We start from the raw sequence: 11,970 nt of genomic DNA on the forward strand, positions 1-11,970 counted from the left end.
CGAAAGTGCTGAAGCGAACCTGACGCTAGTGTGTAAGCCGAAATGCGGAAGTAGAAGTGAAGCTAAGTGACAGGAGACTCGGTTGGAGCTCGACAGAGATCATGGTGCAGTTGCATTTTACGAAAGACTCCGTGCCTGACAGTGTGAGCAGTGATTTTCAGACATTGAATAAATTCAATGAGCAGGTAAGGATGAGGAATCTAACACATGAAACGGAAGTATCATTTGGGATATGTGTAGCTGCAGGCTAAGCTGGTAGCATTCGGCTGTACTGTTGTATACGTTCCCATGATCGCCTTCATTGCGGAATATTGATTCGTTTAATTCGATTTATTTTAATAATATCGAGGCAGCCTGTTGTATATTGTCTTCCCAACGTGTTTATTAACCAAAACACACCACGACGACTTTAGTAAATAGCCGAGCAGCATTTCTACTGAATTGGTTGTAAGTAATGTGCTGTATGGAATTCCTCTTGCAAGAATACATGCAGGACACAGCAGAGATTCTAGTATATGAAGTTACAATTTTCTGGTCAGTTCATATCAGAACCATATCCATCATCCATAACCAACACTGCCCACTCATTCAAACCAACCAATAACCCCAATTCTGCTGCATAGTGCTGATCACAGGTCATCCCTCCTTCCCAACAATTCAGCATTCACACTAACATCATCATCATCATAACTCAATGGGAAGAAAAAAAACTCAATGGGGTTTGTTGTTCAAGGAGAATCATTTTCATCAATGTCCCAAAGCACTTCAGTTTATTTTTACAACAAACATTTATTTGTTTTTACTTCATTTACAAACAATGAATACGCAACACAATTCAAATCAAATTTTATTTGTCACATACACATACATACAGAGTATGACATGCAGCGAAATGCTTTTTACGACGGTCCGGAATGAGGGAATAGGATGGGGAGAAAAAGGGGAAAAAAAAAGAAAAAGAAGGCAGATAAATAAAGAGTATAAAAATATAAAATATAAGAATATATATATATATATATATATATATATATATATATATATATATGAGAAAAAAAATTGTATATACAAAATATGCAATTCATAGATATGTTAAACAGCCACCAAACACGTTAGTGTGTTGCTGTCATCTTTTATTTCCTGAGAGGTCACGCCATAACGTATATCGTTTTTCTCTTGAAACGCAGGTCAGAGTTCATCAAACTTGGAGAAATCCTATTAATACATCTCTTTGTTTCTACATTAATAAATAGCATTTTGTTTAAGATGCACAAATGTAAACATAAATGTGAATATAAATGTGGAGTATAAAAAATAATTTGACTTTTTATATATATTGTTTTATTTAATGTAAATGCAGGTACATCGAGGCAGTGACACAAAGATGAGGAAATTGCTGTTTTGCATAGAATATCATTTTTTGAATTATGAAACAAAGCATTCTGCAGCTTTTTATTATTATGGCAGTGAGAACATTTACTTTCGTGTACTTTTTATTTTCATTTATTTTCGACCCACGGCCCTTTAATCAAATTAGGTTTGGGCACCGAGTGTAGTGTAACTGTGGCTTTAATGGCATCGTTAACAGCCTTTGCTTAAACCACACTCGCACTCATGCATTATTGCTTTATCATACTAATAGGTCACTGGAAGGAGTTTTGTTCCAAATATAAACAAAAAAAACAAAAAAAGTCGACCCTGCTTCTGCCCTGCGCTGTTCTAAGAGCAACCTGGTATAAATTGTGTTTCAGTGTCTGTCGGGAAAAATCACATGCATTCAGAGAAAACAGAAAAAGTACATATTATTCGTAATTATTATTAGTAATCTTTTTATACTTTATAATTAGCATAATCAGTTTTCAGCCTCTCATGCACATCATCTTATTGTTTTGTCACAGTTCCTACAGATTCCTACTTCTAACGTTTGTTTTAAAACCTTATAGACACTGAAGGATTTGGGAAAATGTACTTTGTTAGTTAAAGATACCATTTGAATTTGTAATATGCGTGTGTGTGTGTGTGTGTGTGTGTGTGTGTGTGTGTGTGTGTGTGTGTGTGTCACATTGCGTCCCAATTAATTACTTTGTTTTCTGCTGTCTACAGCAATTTCTGAGCCTGACTGATTTATTGTACCAGTTTCTGTTGGAACCTAAAGAGGTGAGGAAACCCTTTCCTGTACACAAAAGATTTCAGTGCATTGTGGAGTTTCTGCATCATGTGAGATTAAATGCAGATGGTTGTGTTGTTGTGTGCGTGTGCGCACTTCAGGGGGAGCGGTTTCTGGCCCAGCTGAGTGAATTTGCAGGCGAGAATGGCATGGGTGCAGGTCCACTCAGAGCCCTAATGAAGAGCATTCTGCTGCTTCCACATGGTAATCCCAATACGCACTCCCGACTTGTTTCCTGACAAATGAACTTTATCTGCATTCTACTTCTGTGCCAGGTTCTGTCCACATGAATCCAGTGTGATCTGAAAACTACACTTTAAATTATTTCCAAAATTCATTCATACATACTGAAATGTCTGAAAGTATCGTCATTACATCTCGAAACTCATCATCTCGAAACTCTGCACACATAGAAAAGTAAGAAGCTCAAGGTATTTCTGCAGGTGTTTTTTTGTTTTGTTTTGTTTACTTTGCGCTCTTTCAGCAAAGCATAGTTTTATTGATGGACAGATGAAGAGTTGAGGTTGTTGCTGCAGACAACGCAAGACTGAATTTTTAGTTTAGAGTTGAGTGGGTCACATGATCTCACGGTGGGCGAGAAGTGCAAGACACATTAACTAATTAGAATACACAATAACAAATCCGGAAACACAACGACAATTCAGACAAACCGGAAAAGGTTGGTATAGTTTGCGGATGGAACACTTACCGATCTTTGGACAAGACACCTGTCATTCAAGATATACAGGAAGTACAACAGTCTGCTGCAGGAGAAAGTTGGAACGTATGTGTAAAAGTGTACAAACTAATGTTTATGTCAGGATATACTGCAGCATCTCCAAAATCACTGCATATGAATGTCCTTCCTCAGAGTAGCTTTGAATTAATTCCATTTTCTCCCTGCTTGCTTATGTTTACTTCTGTTATTTTCTTATATTTAAAGGTGCACTAATCGAAATTCAAAAAAAAGTTTAAAGTAAACTGAGAACTTTACACATGTACAAGAAACAAAGTTATAAGGTTTTAAATATATTAATCAAACCTTTTCCAGTTTGTCTGAAATGTCGTTGTGTTTTCGGATTTTTTATTTTGTTTTTGCATTTGTTTATTTGTTTTTGCATTTATTTTGTTTTCGGATTTGTTGTTTTGTTTTCGGATTTGTAATTTTTTTTTTTTTGCATTTGTTGTGTTTTTGCATTCGTTATTTTGTTTTCGGATTTGTTAGTGTTTTCTAATTTGTTCATTTGTTTTCTGATTTGTTAACGTGTTTTGCACTTCTTGGCCACCGTATGATCTGCATCATAAATACAAATATGTTGCATGTTGAAAACCATGAACCTGGCATTTTTAAATCTATCTACTTAGGATTATTTTCCAAAAAAGTTGATTTCTTTGATTTGCCAGACAAAATAGATGAATTATCCGGACAACACATAGCTATAGATTGGTATGATCAGGCACTGCCACTAGCAGAAAAGTGGTCAGTGTGTTTTTTATTTGCCGATAGAAGCTGTATAAAACTCGTGCTTATTTTTATTGGTCAAACAGACAAAATGAAAGCATCCATTTATTCCCCAGAGCTGATCACCATTTTATAAAGCTTGCCGCGCTTGCGTCTTCTATGTAACAGAACGTTGGCAAGCTTCCGGCTGTTCTGTATTGCACCGTCTGTCTGATTTCCCACATCTTCATGTGTTTAAATGTGGGGTAATGGTGTGGTGAACTCCGGTGGGATTAAAAGCTCACTGAAGCGTTTTAAATTAGAGCCGCGTTAATAAAAAGCTCCTTTTAAACGGAACATATGGAAATCGGCCTTGCGCTCAGTAAGCGTTTTTATTTGATTGTATCGACAGTAAGACATTTATAATAATGCAACAGTCCACAGATGCTTTGTATTGTATTGTTTATATTGTTCTCACTGTAGAAAATGTAATGATCGAAAGTAAAAAAAAGAAACGGTGAAATAAAGCACTGATACCAGAAACATCTCCTTAAGCACTGTAACAAAGTATTTGTACTACATTACTTCCCATCTCTGCTCATCACCCCCTCGCTGGTGCACCGCTGTTCCTTCTTTTGACCACTTTTGATAGATACTGGGCACTGCACACCAGGAACAGCCCACTAAAGCTGCACTTTTGGAGATGCTCTGACAGAGTCGTCCAGCAATCACACATTTTCCTGCTTCTAACACGTCAACTTGGAGGATAAAATGCTCACCTGTTGCCTAATATATCCCTCCCACTAACAGGTGCCATGATGAAGAGATAAGCGTTATTCACTCACCGCTCATAATGTTATAAGGTCCTAATTTTATGCCTGGTTGGTGTGTGTGTGTGATGGATGTGATGTTCGGTGCATACTTTTGGAGAGAGATATTGGTTAGCATGAGGTGGTATCAAAAGGTTTTGAGACTAGCTCTGTTTACAAGAAAGGACTTTATTTATCTATGTTTACACACTAAAACCTTTAAAATAATAATCCACCTGCCAAGTAATACAGCTCTCCCAAAATTCTGGACACTTCTGAAGCGTGTCAGGCACCTTCTGCGATTCGCGTTGGATCTCCGCACTGACGTTAAGCCAGATCTTCATCTTTAGGAACAGGGTGCTGAGCTGAATCAGTGGATCGGCACCAGTCCGTGGATGAATTGGTACCGGGCCGCACAGAATGAATGCATAACTTACATTATTTCCGTTTTATTTATTATCTCAATCTGTGAACAGTTTTATTTTGGAAAATGATTATCTCCGTCACATCTGTCTATCACTCACTCTTGATGCTTGTCATGATGCATCAGTCAAATGTCTTACCTCCATCCGCTACCTTCTTAAAGGAGCTGCTCCGGCCGCTAACACATAATACATTACCGCTAAATTGAAACCCCCAAGCTAGCAAAATAAACAAAAATCAACACAGTGGATTCACGTTTATTATTATATTTAGAAAATACCCGTTGTATCATTTTATTTTGTTGTATTTATCCGCCACACCTTGAACGCCGTTCTGTGAAAATGCTGTGCAAAAAAATGCTGCTGCCGTGAATGACTCGTTGGAGAATCGCTGTTTGTCAAACATACGTCATTTCAAACGTCTCTGTGCCGAATTTGCCCTGCTTTAAGCAGAATTTCACGTATGCACTTTGTTCTAACTTGCTGTCCATGATGAAATCACAGACGTGGAAACATACGTGGTCAGAATAGCAACAGTTGGCACATTTTTGTACCACCTTGTAATGTCATACCTGTAATATATTACCCCACATTAGTGTCATTTCAATATTTTATTGAAACCGTTTCTGTACAATATTGATAGGGACCAGGTGGAATGCAGAGTAATACCTCTATTGTACAGTTTAACTGCCTTGATTAAATAAATACAATGTTTTACTCAACACTCGGTGCCGAAGCAAAGATCTGTGATTCGCTTCAGGAAAACAAAATAAACCTGTAGAAAACTGTGAAATGGACCAAAGTAATACAAATAAAAAACAGATATAAAACAGGGTTTGAGTACTGAGGTAATGAGTTTGGAAATCACAACCGTATGTGCCGCAGCTTTGGAAGATGTCATTACAGCAAAGACGTATAAGACAAATAAATCCCCATCGCCTTTGTAGTTTTTCACTGCTGCGGCAAAAACCAGATTTAGAAATTGAAGCTGTTTTTTTAATTCGTTTTTCATTTATAGCCTGCCGGAAAAACCTCCCACCGTTACCTGGTTTCTTAAATGGGTTCCTTTGGTATATAATTTGGACTCAACGTCATAGGCAGAAACCAGTCAGTGTTCACTAATTACATTTAAATACCAAAAGAAAAAAAAGTCTTTATTGGGACTATGATGCTGTAAGTATTCTGTATTGGTCCATATTCAGTAAAAGAGCCAAATGCCTTTTGTAATTATATTTGTCTACTTTAGATCTTAGAGGAGATTAAAATCATAAAGTAGCTTTGCATGATCAGATGATATTCTGTTTTCTCTGGTGTCTGCCAAATAAATGATCAAAATCTGTGTTTCTCTCAGGGGCCATGAAGAACAACCTGTCAGCTGAGCAGGTAAAAGAGGACCTGCTTTCACTCGGTATGACTTTTTTTTTAAATCAGTAATTAATACACATTTTTAACTCAGTAAATATAAACTCAATAACTGATCTGGTTATAAAAAAATGGATGACATATTTTTTTATTTGAGTTAATTGATGGAGTTATAAAACAATGAATGACTGTGTTAAACTTTCACAAATTTAGCAGTCAAGAACTGTCGCCTGAGTCATTAAGCGCTAACGCAATCCACTCTCGACTCTGTACGCTATGAAAAACAGTTTTGAAGAGAAACATTCCTAACGTAAAAAAACCTCACATTCATCTGTGGTTTTTAGTTCACATAAAACATGCTTTACATGAGAATTCGCTCCCTTTGAACTTTTCACACATTTTGAAGCATTAAAACCTGACAGATGTGTAGCATCTCCTCTGAACAGAATTTACCTTGGACCTCTGGCAATGTTTTGATGTAACCCCAGCACTCTAAAGTAAAGCATGTTGTGGAGCTGAGAGCAAGAAGACTGGAGCCAAAAACATGGCAACCTTACAGCAGAATTTCTTTCAGGGAATGCGGAGCTTTACCTTCCAACAATACAACCCTAAGGATACTAATAATAAACTAATAAAGTTGAGACCGCACTCAAATAACTAACAATTAATAATGACCAGAAGTCTCCTCAGGATCCAGATGTGTGACATCTGCTAGAGACCTTTTACAGAAACCTTGCAGCTATAATTGCAGGCAAAGGTGGTTGTTTGTACCCGTTTGCACCTTCAATAAACTAAATCGCAAATTTGGGTCCATTTTAATTCCTGGTTGGTTATGCAAAGCACAGCAGACCAAATCATTCTAATCTCTGATTCATGTCACTGTTTAGGGTTGACCGAAGACAAGGCCAGTCACTTCTCAGAACAGGTAATTACTTTACAAAGTAACATTGCATACAGATTGCATCTATACATGGCACCACTAAGACATTTTTTTTGCTTTTCCAGTATATGGCCTATATTGATAAACTACTACTACTATTATACTATTTCTATTACAGTACAATTAAAATTCTTCAAAGCCAAGTATAAAGTGCAATTTTAGTGTTATGCATGTCTCATTTCTTTAGTGGAGAATTCACTACCCAGTGTTGTCCAGACTCGCTGTTGCACAGACACTGATGGTCAACCAGCTGGTGGATATGGAATGGAAATTTGGCGGTGAGTAATTATAGATTCCGGGATCAAATGGAAGAATTTCAATGCGGAATCTTTGTATTTATTCATTTCTCTATTCACAGACATTTTTTCCAATTTCAAAAAAGTTGTAAACTCTAAATAATCAATGCAGTGATTTGCAAATATCGTAAATCCATATTCTATCAACAACAAAAAAAAAAAAACACTGAATGTTTAAACTGAGAATAAATACTATTTTAAGGGGAAAAAATAAGGTCATTTTAAATTTGATGGTTGCAACAGGTCTCAAAAAAGTTGGGACAGGGCCATGTTTCTTCTGTCCGTATGCATCTGGGAACTGAGGAGACCTGTTGCTAAATTTTTGGTAGAGAAATATTGTCTCATATGTGTCTGACACAGAATTCTAGCTGCTTAACAGTTCTGGGTCTTTTTTGTTGCTTTTTTCGCTTCATGATATGCCAAATGTTTTTAAATGGTGAAAAGTCTAAACTGCAGACAGGCCAGTTCAGCACCTAATATTGATTTTATCCCTTGTGCACAGAAATTTCTCCAGATTCTTTGGAAATTTTGATGATAATATGTACTGTACATGCTAAGATACTTAGCTTTTGCAAATTTATGTCGAACATTATTCAGAAATTGGTCTATAATTTTTAGACACAGTCTTTGTGAAGATTGGTGAAGCTATCTTCACTTCTGAGAGACTCTGCCTCGATAAGACCTGACTTTTGTTGCCCTGTCCTAACTTTTTATTATTATTATTGTTATTATTATTTTTTAGATGTGTTGCAGCCATCGAATAAAAAATTACCTTCTTTTTTTCCTTGAAATGCTACTTTTCCTTAATTAAAAATTTCTCACATTCTCTTTTTTATTTACATTTTACACAATGTCCCAATTTTTTGGAAATGGGTTTGTACAAATACTGAGCTGTTTATGTGGTTCATGACAGCAATTATAAAACCTATACCTCTGTTTGTAGTTACTGTAGGAACGAGTGAACTACAGAAGGCTGGACACATTTTCCTGCAGGTAATTAATCAAACTTCATTCAAAATCCAACGCATCGAAAAGTTTTCGCTGTAAGTAATTCTCTGCTGACCACTTAAATATAGGGTCATTAATGGGTTAAAGAAAAATTAGGCCTTTCTCCCATATCAATGGCAGAAGAAGAAAAGGGTTTGCACAGCGTAAAGGACAAAAACAAGAGTTCTAGCTATTATTGCCACCCCTATTCCAATGGCCTTCTATCTCTCCCAGCCCTGAAGACACACACATATTACAAATGGTTTTTATGTGATTGATCACAGCACAGGCTGCTTTGTTGTTGCTCTTGACTTCAGAACAGTCTTTCACCTGTAAGTCACTCTTCAGCCTGCCCACATAAATATCCCTGCACCCCCACACAAAGCTGACACGCACACGAATGATAGCCGAAGGGCTTGCTTTTTAACACTTCGTTTTAATACCACAAAGCCAGAGACCGATGATGAGCATAATGTCAGCTTGCTAACAGATTTATCTGTGTCAGTGCATTCACTTGCAAGCAGACTTCATTAAACCTGTTTCCCCCGAGTAACACTTTGTCACTTTTGTAAATCTCTGCAGCTGAAGCTGGTGCTCCGGAAGGGCAACACAACAGAAAATGTCTATATAGGTAAGATTTATTTGCATTTATTTTTTTCTTAATTTCCTGAAATCATCATATTGATCTGATCTTTTCTTAATTAGCTTTAGTGTTACCATGTATGCAAATAGAAAATAACGTCCAGTGTTCAATTTCATGACTTGCTTATGATCCTGGTTGTTTTAATCAAGTTAAATCTTTTTTATTATTATTATTATTATTGCCAGATCTGGACAGTTCTTTCCTTTTTTCTTTGCTCTTTCAGAACTCACTCTACCCCAGTTCTACAACTTCCTTCACGAAATGGAAAGAGCTAAAGCCAATATGGACTGCTTCAGCTGAGGATCAGTATTCGTTCACACGTGACATCACTAATGATGACATGATACAGTGTTCATGAGAAAATGAATCATAGAAAATGATTTAATGTGTGTAAAGGCATGAATGAATGTGTGTGTGTGTGTGTGTGTGTGTGTGTGATTAATGTATGAATAATCTCTCTATGCAGAGGTAAACTTTAGATGCACTTTGATTTGTTTGATTCACTTGTTTGTTGTCTTTTATACCATGAAATCTACTTATGGAATAAAACAAGTTGTGGACTAATATATCTTTAGTCCTTTTTTCAACCCATATAAACAAAGCTCTCAGAAATAAAAGACAACTGGGTTTCTTTTTTCCCTGTCACTTAGTGGTAATATCATGGGGACATGTTTTGTATATTTAGTGAGTATATTTGACCTGGAAAGTTAATTAAAGGCAAAATTTTAGACCATTACAGTAACAGCTAATAAAAAGTTACACTATATGCACTTTGCTGGGTAAACAAAACACTCCAGCACAGAGGAAAATTGCATTTTGGTACGTTAATTTTTTTTTTTAAGTGAATAACTAGGAATATTTTAACAAAATGTTTAAAAAAAAAAAAAAAAAAAAAAAAAGGATTATAAAGATTATATGTGTTCATTTTTGTGCTAAAAGCAGCTTAGGCCAGGCTCTTTAACCTGAAATATCCCCACAGGTACCAGTGTTTCAGCAGTGTTGAGTGCTTTCAGCTTATCGATAATGCTACTTGTTTCCGTAGTAAAAAAAAAAAAAAAAGTATAATATCATTTTGTCTTTCTTTGCTAAGGCTCTGACATTTTAAACTTGCATCACTTGTCTTGAGCTCTCGAGTCTCTCATCACCTTTTCTTCCCCTCTATCTCTCTCTCTCCGTCTCTCACTCTGCATGACACGGCTTGTTCTACTGAACAAATTGCAGGATCACATGTGAGAGATCAGGAGCTAGTGACAGCAAGAAAAGAAGGCGCTGTGCCCTTTTTTCCTTTTGTCCCATGTTTCTTTAATCCACCCTTTTTCCAATAGGACTTGTGATTTGTCTGCAATCTGTTTTTAAGGACTTTTATTGGATGGCTTCATCACATGTTTTGTTGTCTACCTGAAGGCAATTAAGGTGTCAGGCGAGGTAATAAGCTCCCCGTTACATAAAGTAGTATGTGGTATGTGTGCATGCATGGTTGCCTGCATACTGTATGAAAAGGAAATAGTTGAAAACAGAGAAAGAATTTACCGTTACATTAGAGAGTAAAAAGGGGAAGTATCATTTCCACAGGATTTGAGTAGAGACCACACCCACACACACACACACACACACACACACACACACACACACATACACATCGATTACTAAGAATTCTGTCACATGCATCTGGGGAGTCCCCAGATGAATGTGTAAAATTGCAGCTGTATGCGTACACAGTGCACGTGTAGGTCAATCTAATTTTTGGCCCTATGCAACAAGTGATTTTATTCAGTTTAATATATAGGCACATGGTATTTATCGTATTATGCTACCTCTGGAGAGTATCGTACGCTTCCCAAATTCAGACAGAATCTACAAAAAAAAATTGATTTTTCCAAATATTTTTATTTCAATATCTTAATGATTATATGTATGTAGAGTGTGATTCGTTATTTATCTTCTGTCAAACTTTCAGCAGAGGCGAAAAATATACACAAAAATATATTCTGGTATTGTAGCAGAATTAATGATGCCATCACTCTTTACCTGAACCACCATTTTTTTATAAGGTTTTGAGGCTTTTTTTTTATACACTTTATATTCTGTGTTAAAGATGTCAGTGGTGTTTATGGCTCTTGGTGCTTCCTATCACCATTGTCCTCACTGTTTGGGTCACACGTAATTCTTTTTAACTGCTCCAATTGACCCAACAGGACCTTTTTGAATGTAATTAGAAAGCTATTCATAACGATTACTTGTTTTTTCCCCCTTTTCAGTTTGAACCATTATTGAATTAATTATTTTTTTAAATAAAATATCCTGGAAAAAGATGGCTACCATATTTAAAAAAAAATCAGATTTTAAGCCTGACCTGTTCTTCATGTATGTAGTAACACATGAAGCAAGATAGTTGTCTATTGTTTCGTCTCTGAGGTTGTGACTGGGCTGGAGAGCAGCAGGTGCAGGCCTGCAGTTTGTCAAGGAAAGGCATCGAGAAGTCTTCAATCAGACTCAAGTTCCTCTGCCTACTGAACTCACACTGAGAGACAGCAGAGACAGATGAGGTGTGAGGCGTCTCCTTGAACTCTTCTGACCCTGAAGGTAATTTTACTGATTTAAAGCACAAGACGAATCATTAAGCAGACAGAAACATGAATAGATTAATCACAGATATAAAGGGGATCAAATAGTGCAATGGTTTCTTCCATATTAGTTTTCTCTGCTCTAACATGTCTGTGTCGAATCTGGGAGGGTTTTTATTAAAAGGATTAGTGGTATCATTTGTATTAAAGCACGAAAAACATCTATATGGGTATGTTTACGAGTGATTCTCTTGACACTGTAGTCCGATAATTGAGCCGATGCAAGTCGAATCTCGATTGAAGGAACACTGATTTATGCCTTTATTGATAAAATTAAATCTC

At 36.5% G+C, this 11,970-nt stretch overlaps 1 protein-coding gene across 1 annotated transcript; it reads left to right on the forward strand.

Moving 5' to 3' along the window:
• The first annotated feature begins 25 nt into the window (after positions 1-25).
• commd7 (COMM domain containing 7) lies at positions 26-9,630 on the forward strand. Its single transcript, XM_046870193.1, has 9 exons — positions 26-185; positions 2,101-2,154; positions 2,266-2,368; positions 6,188-6,244; positions 7,086-7,123; positions 7,326-7,416; positions 8,378-8,427; positions 9,004-9,052; positions 9,288-9,630. Exons 1-9 carry the CDS (start codon positions 102-104, stop codon positions 9,362-9,364), a joined length of 603 nt encoding a protein of 200 aa, XP_046726149.1. The 5' UTR covers positions 26-101; the 3' UTR covers positions 9,365-9,630.
• The last annotated feature ends 2,340 nt before the right edge of the window (positions 9,631-11,970 follow it).

Source organism: Silurus meridionalis, chromosome 16 (assembly GCF_014805685.1).
Source record: "Silurus meridionalis isolate SWU-2019-XX chromosome 16, ASM1480568v1, whole genome shotgun sequence".
In the NCBI taxonomy this organism is placed as follows: Eukaryota; Metazoa; Chordata; class Actinopteri; order Siluriformes; family Siluridae; genus Silurus; species Silurus meridionalis.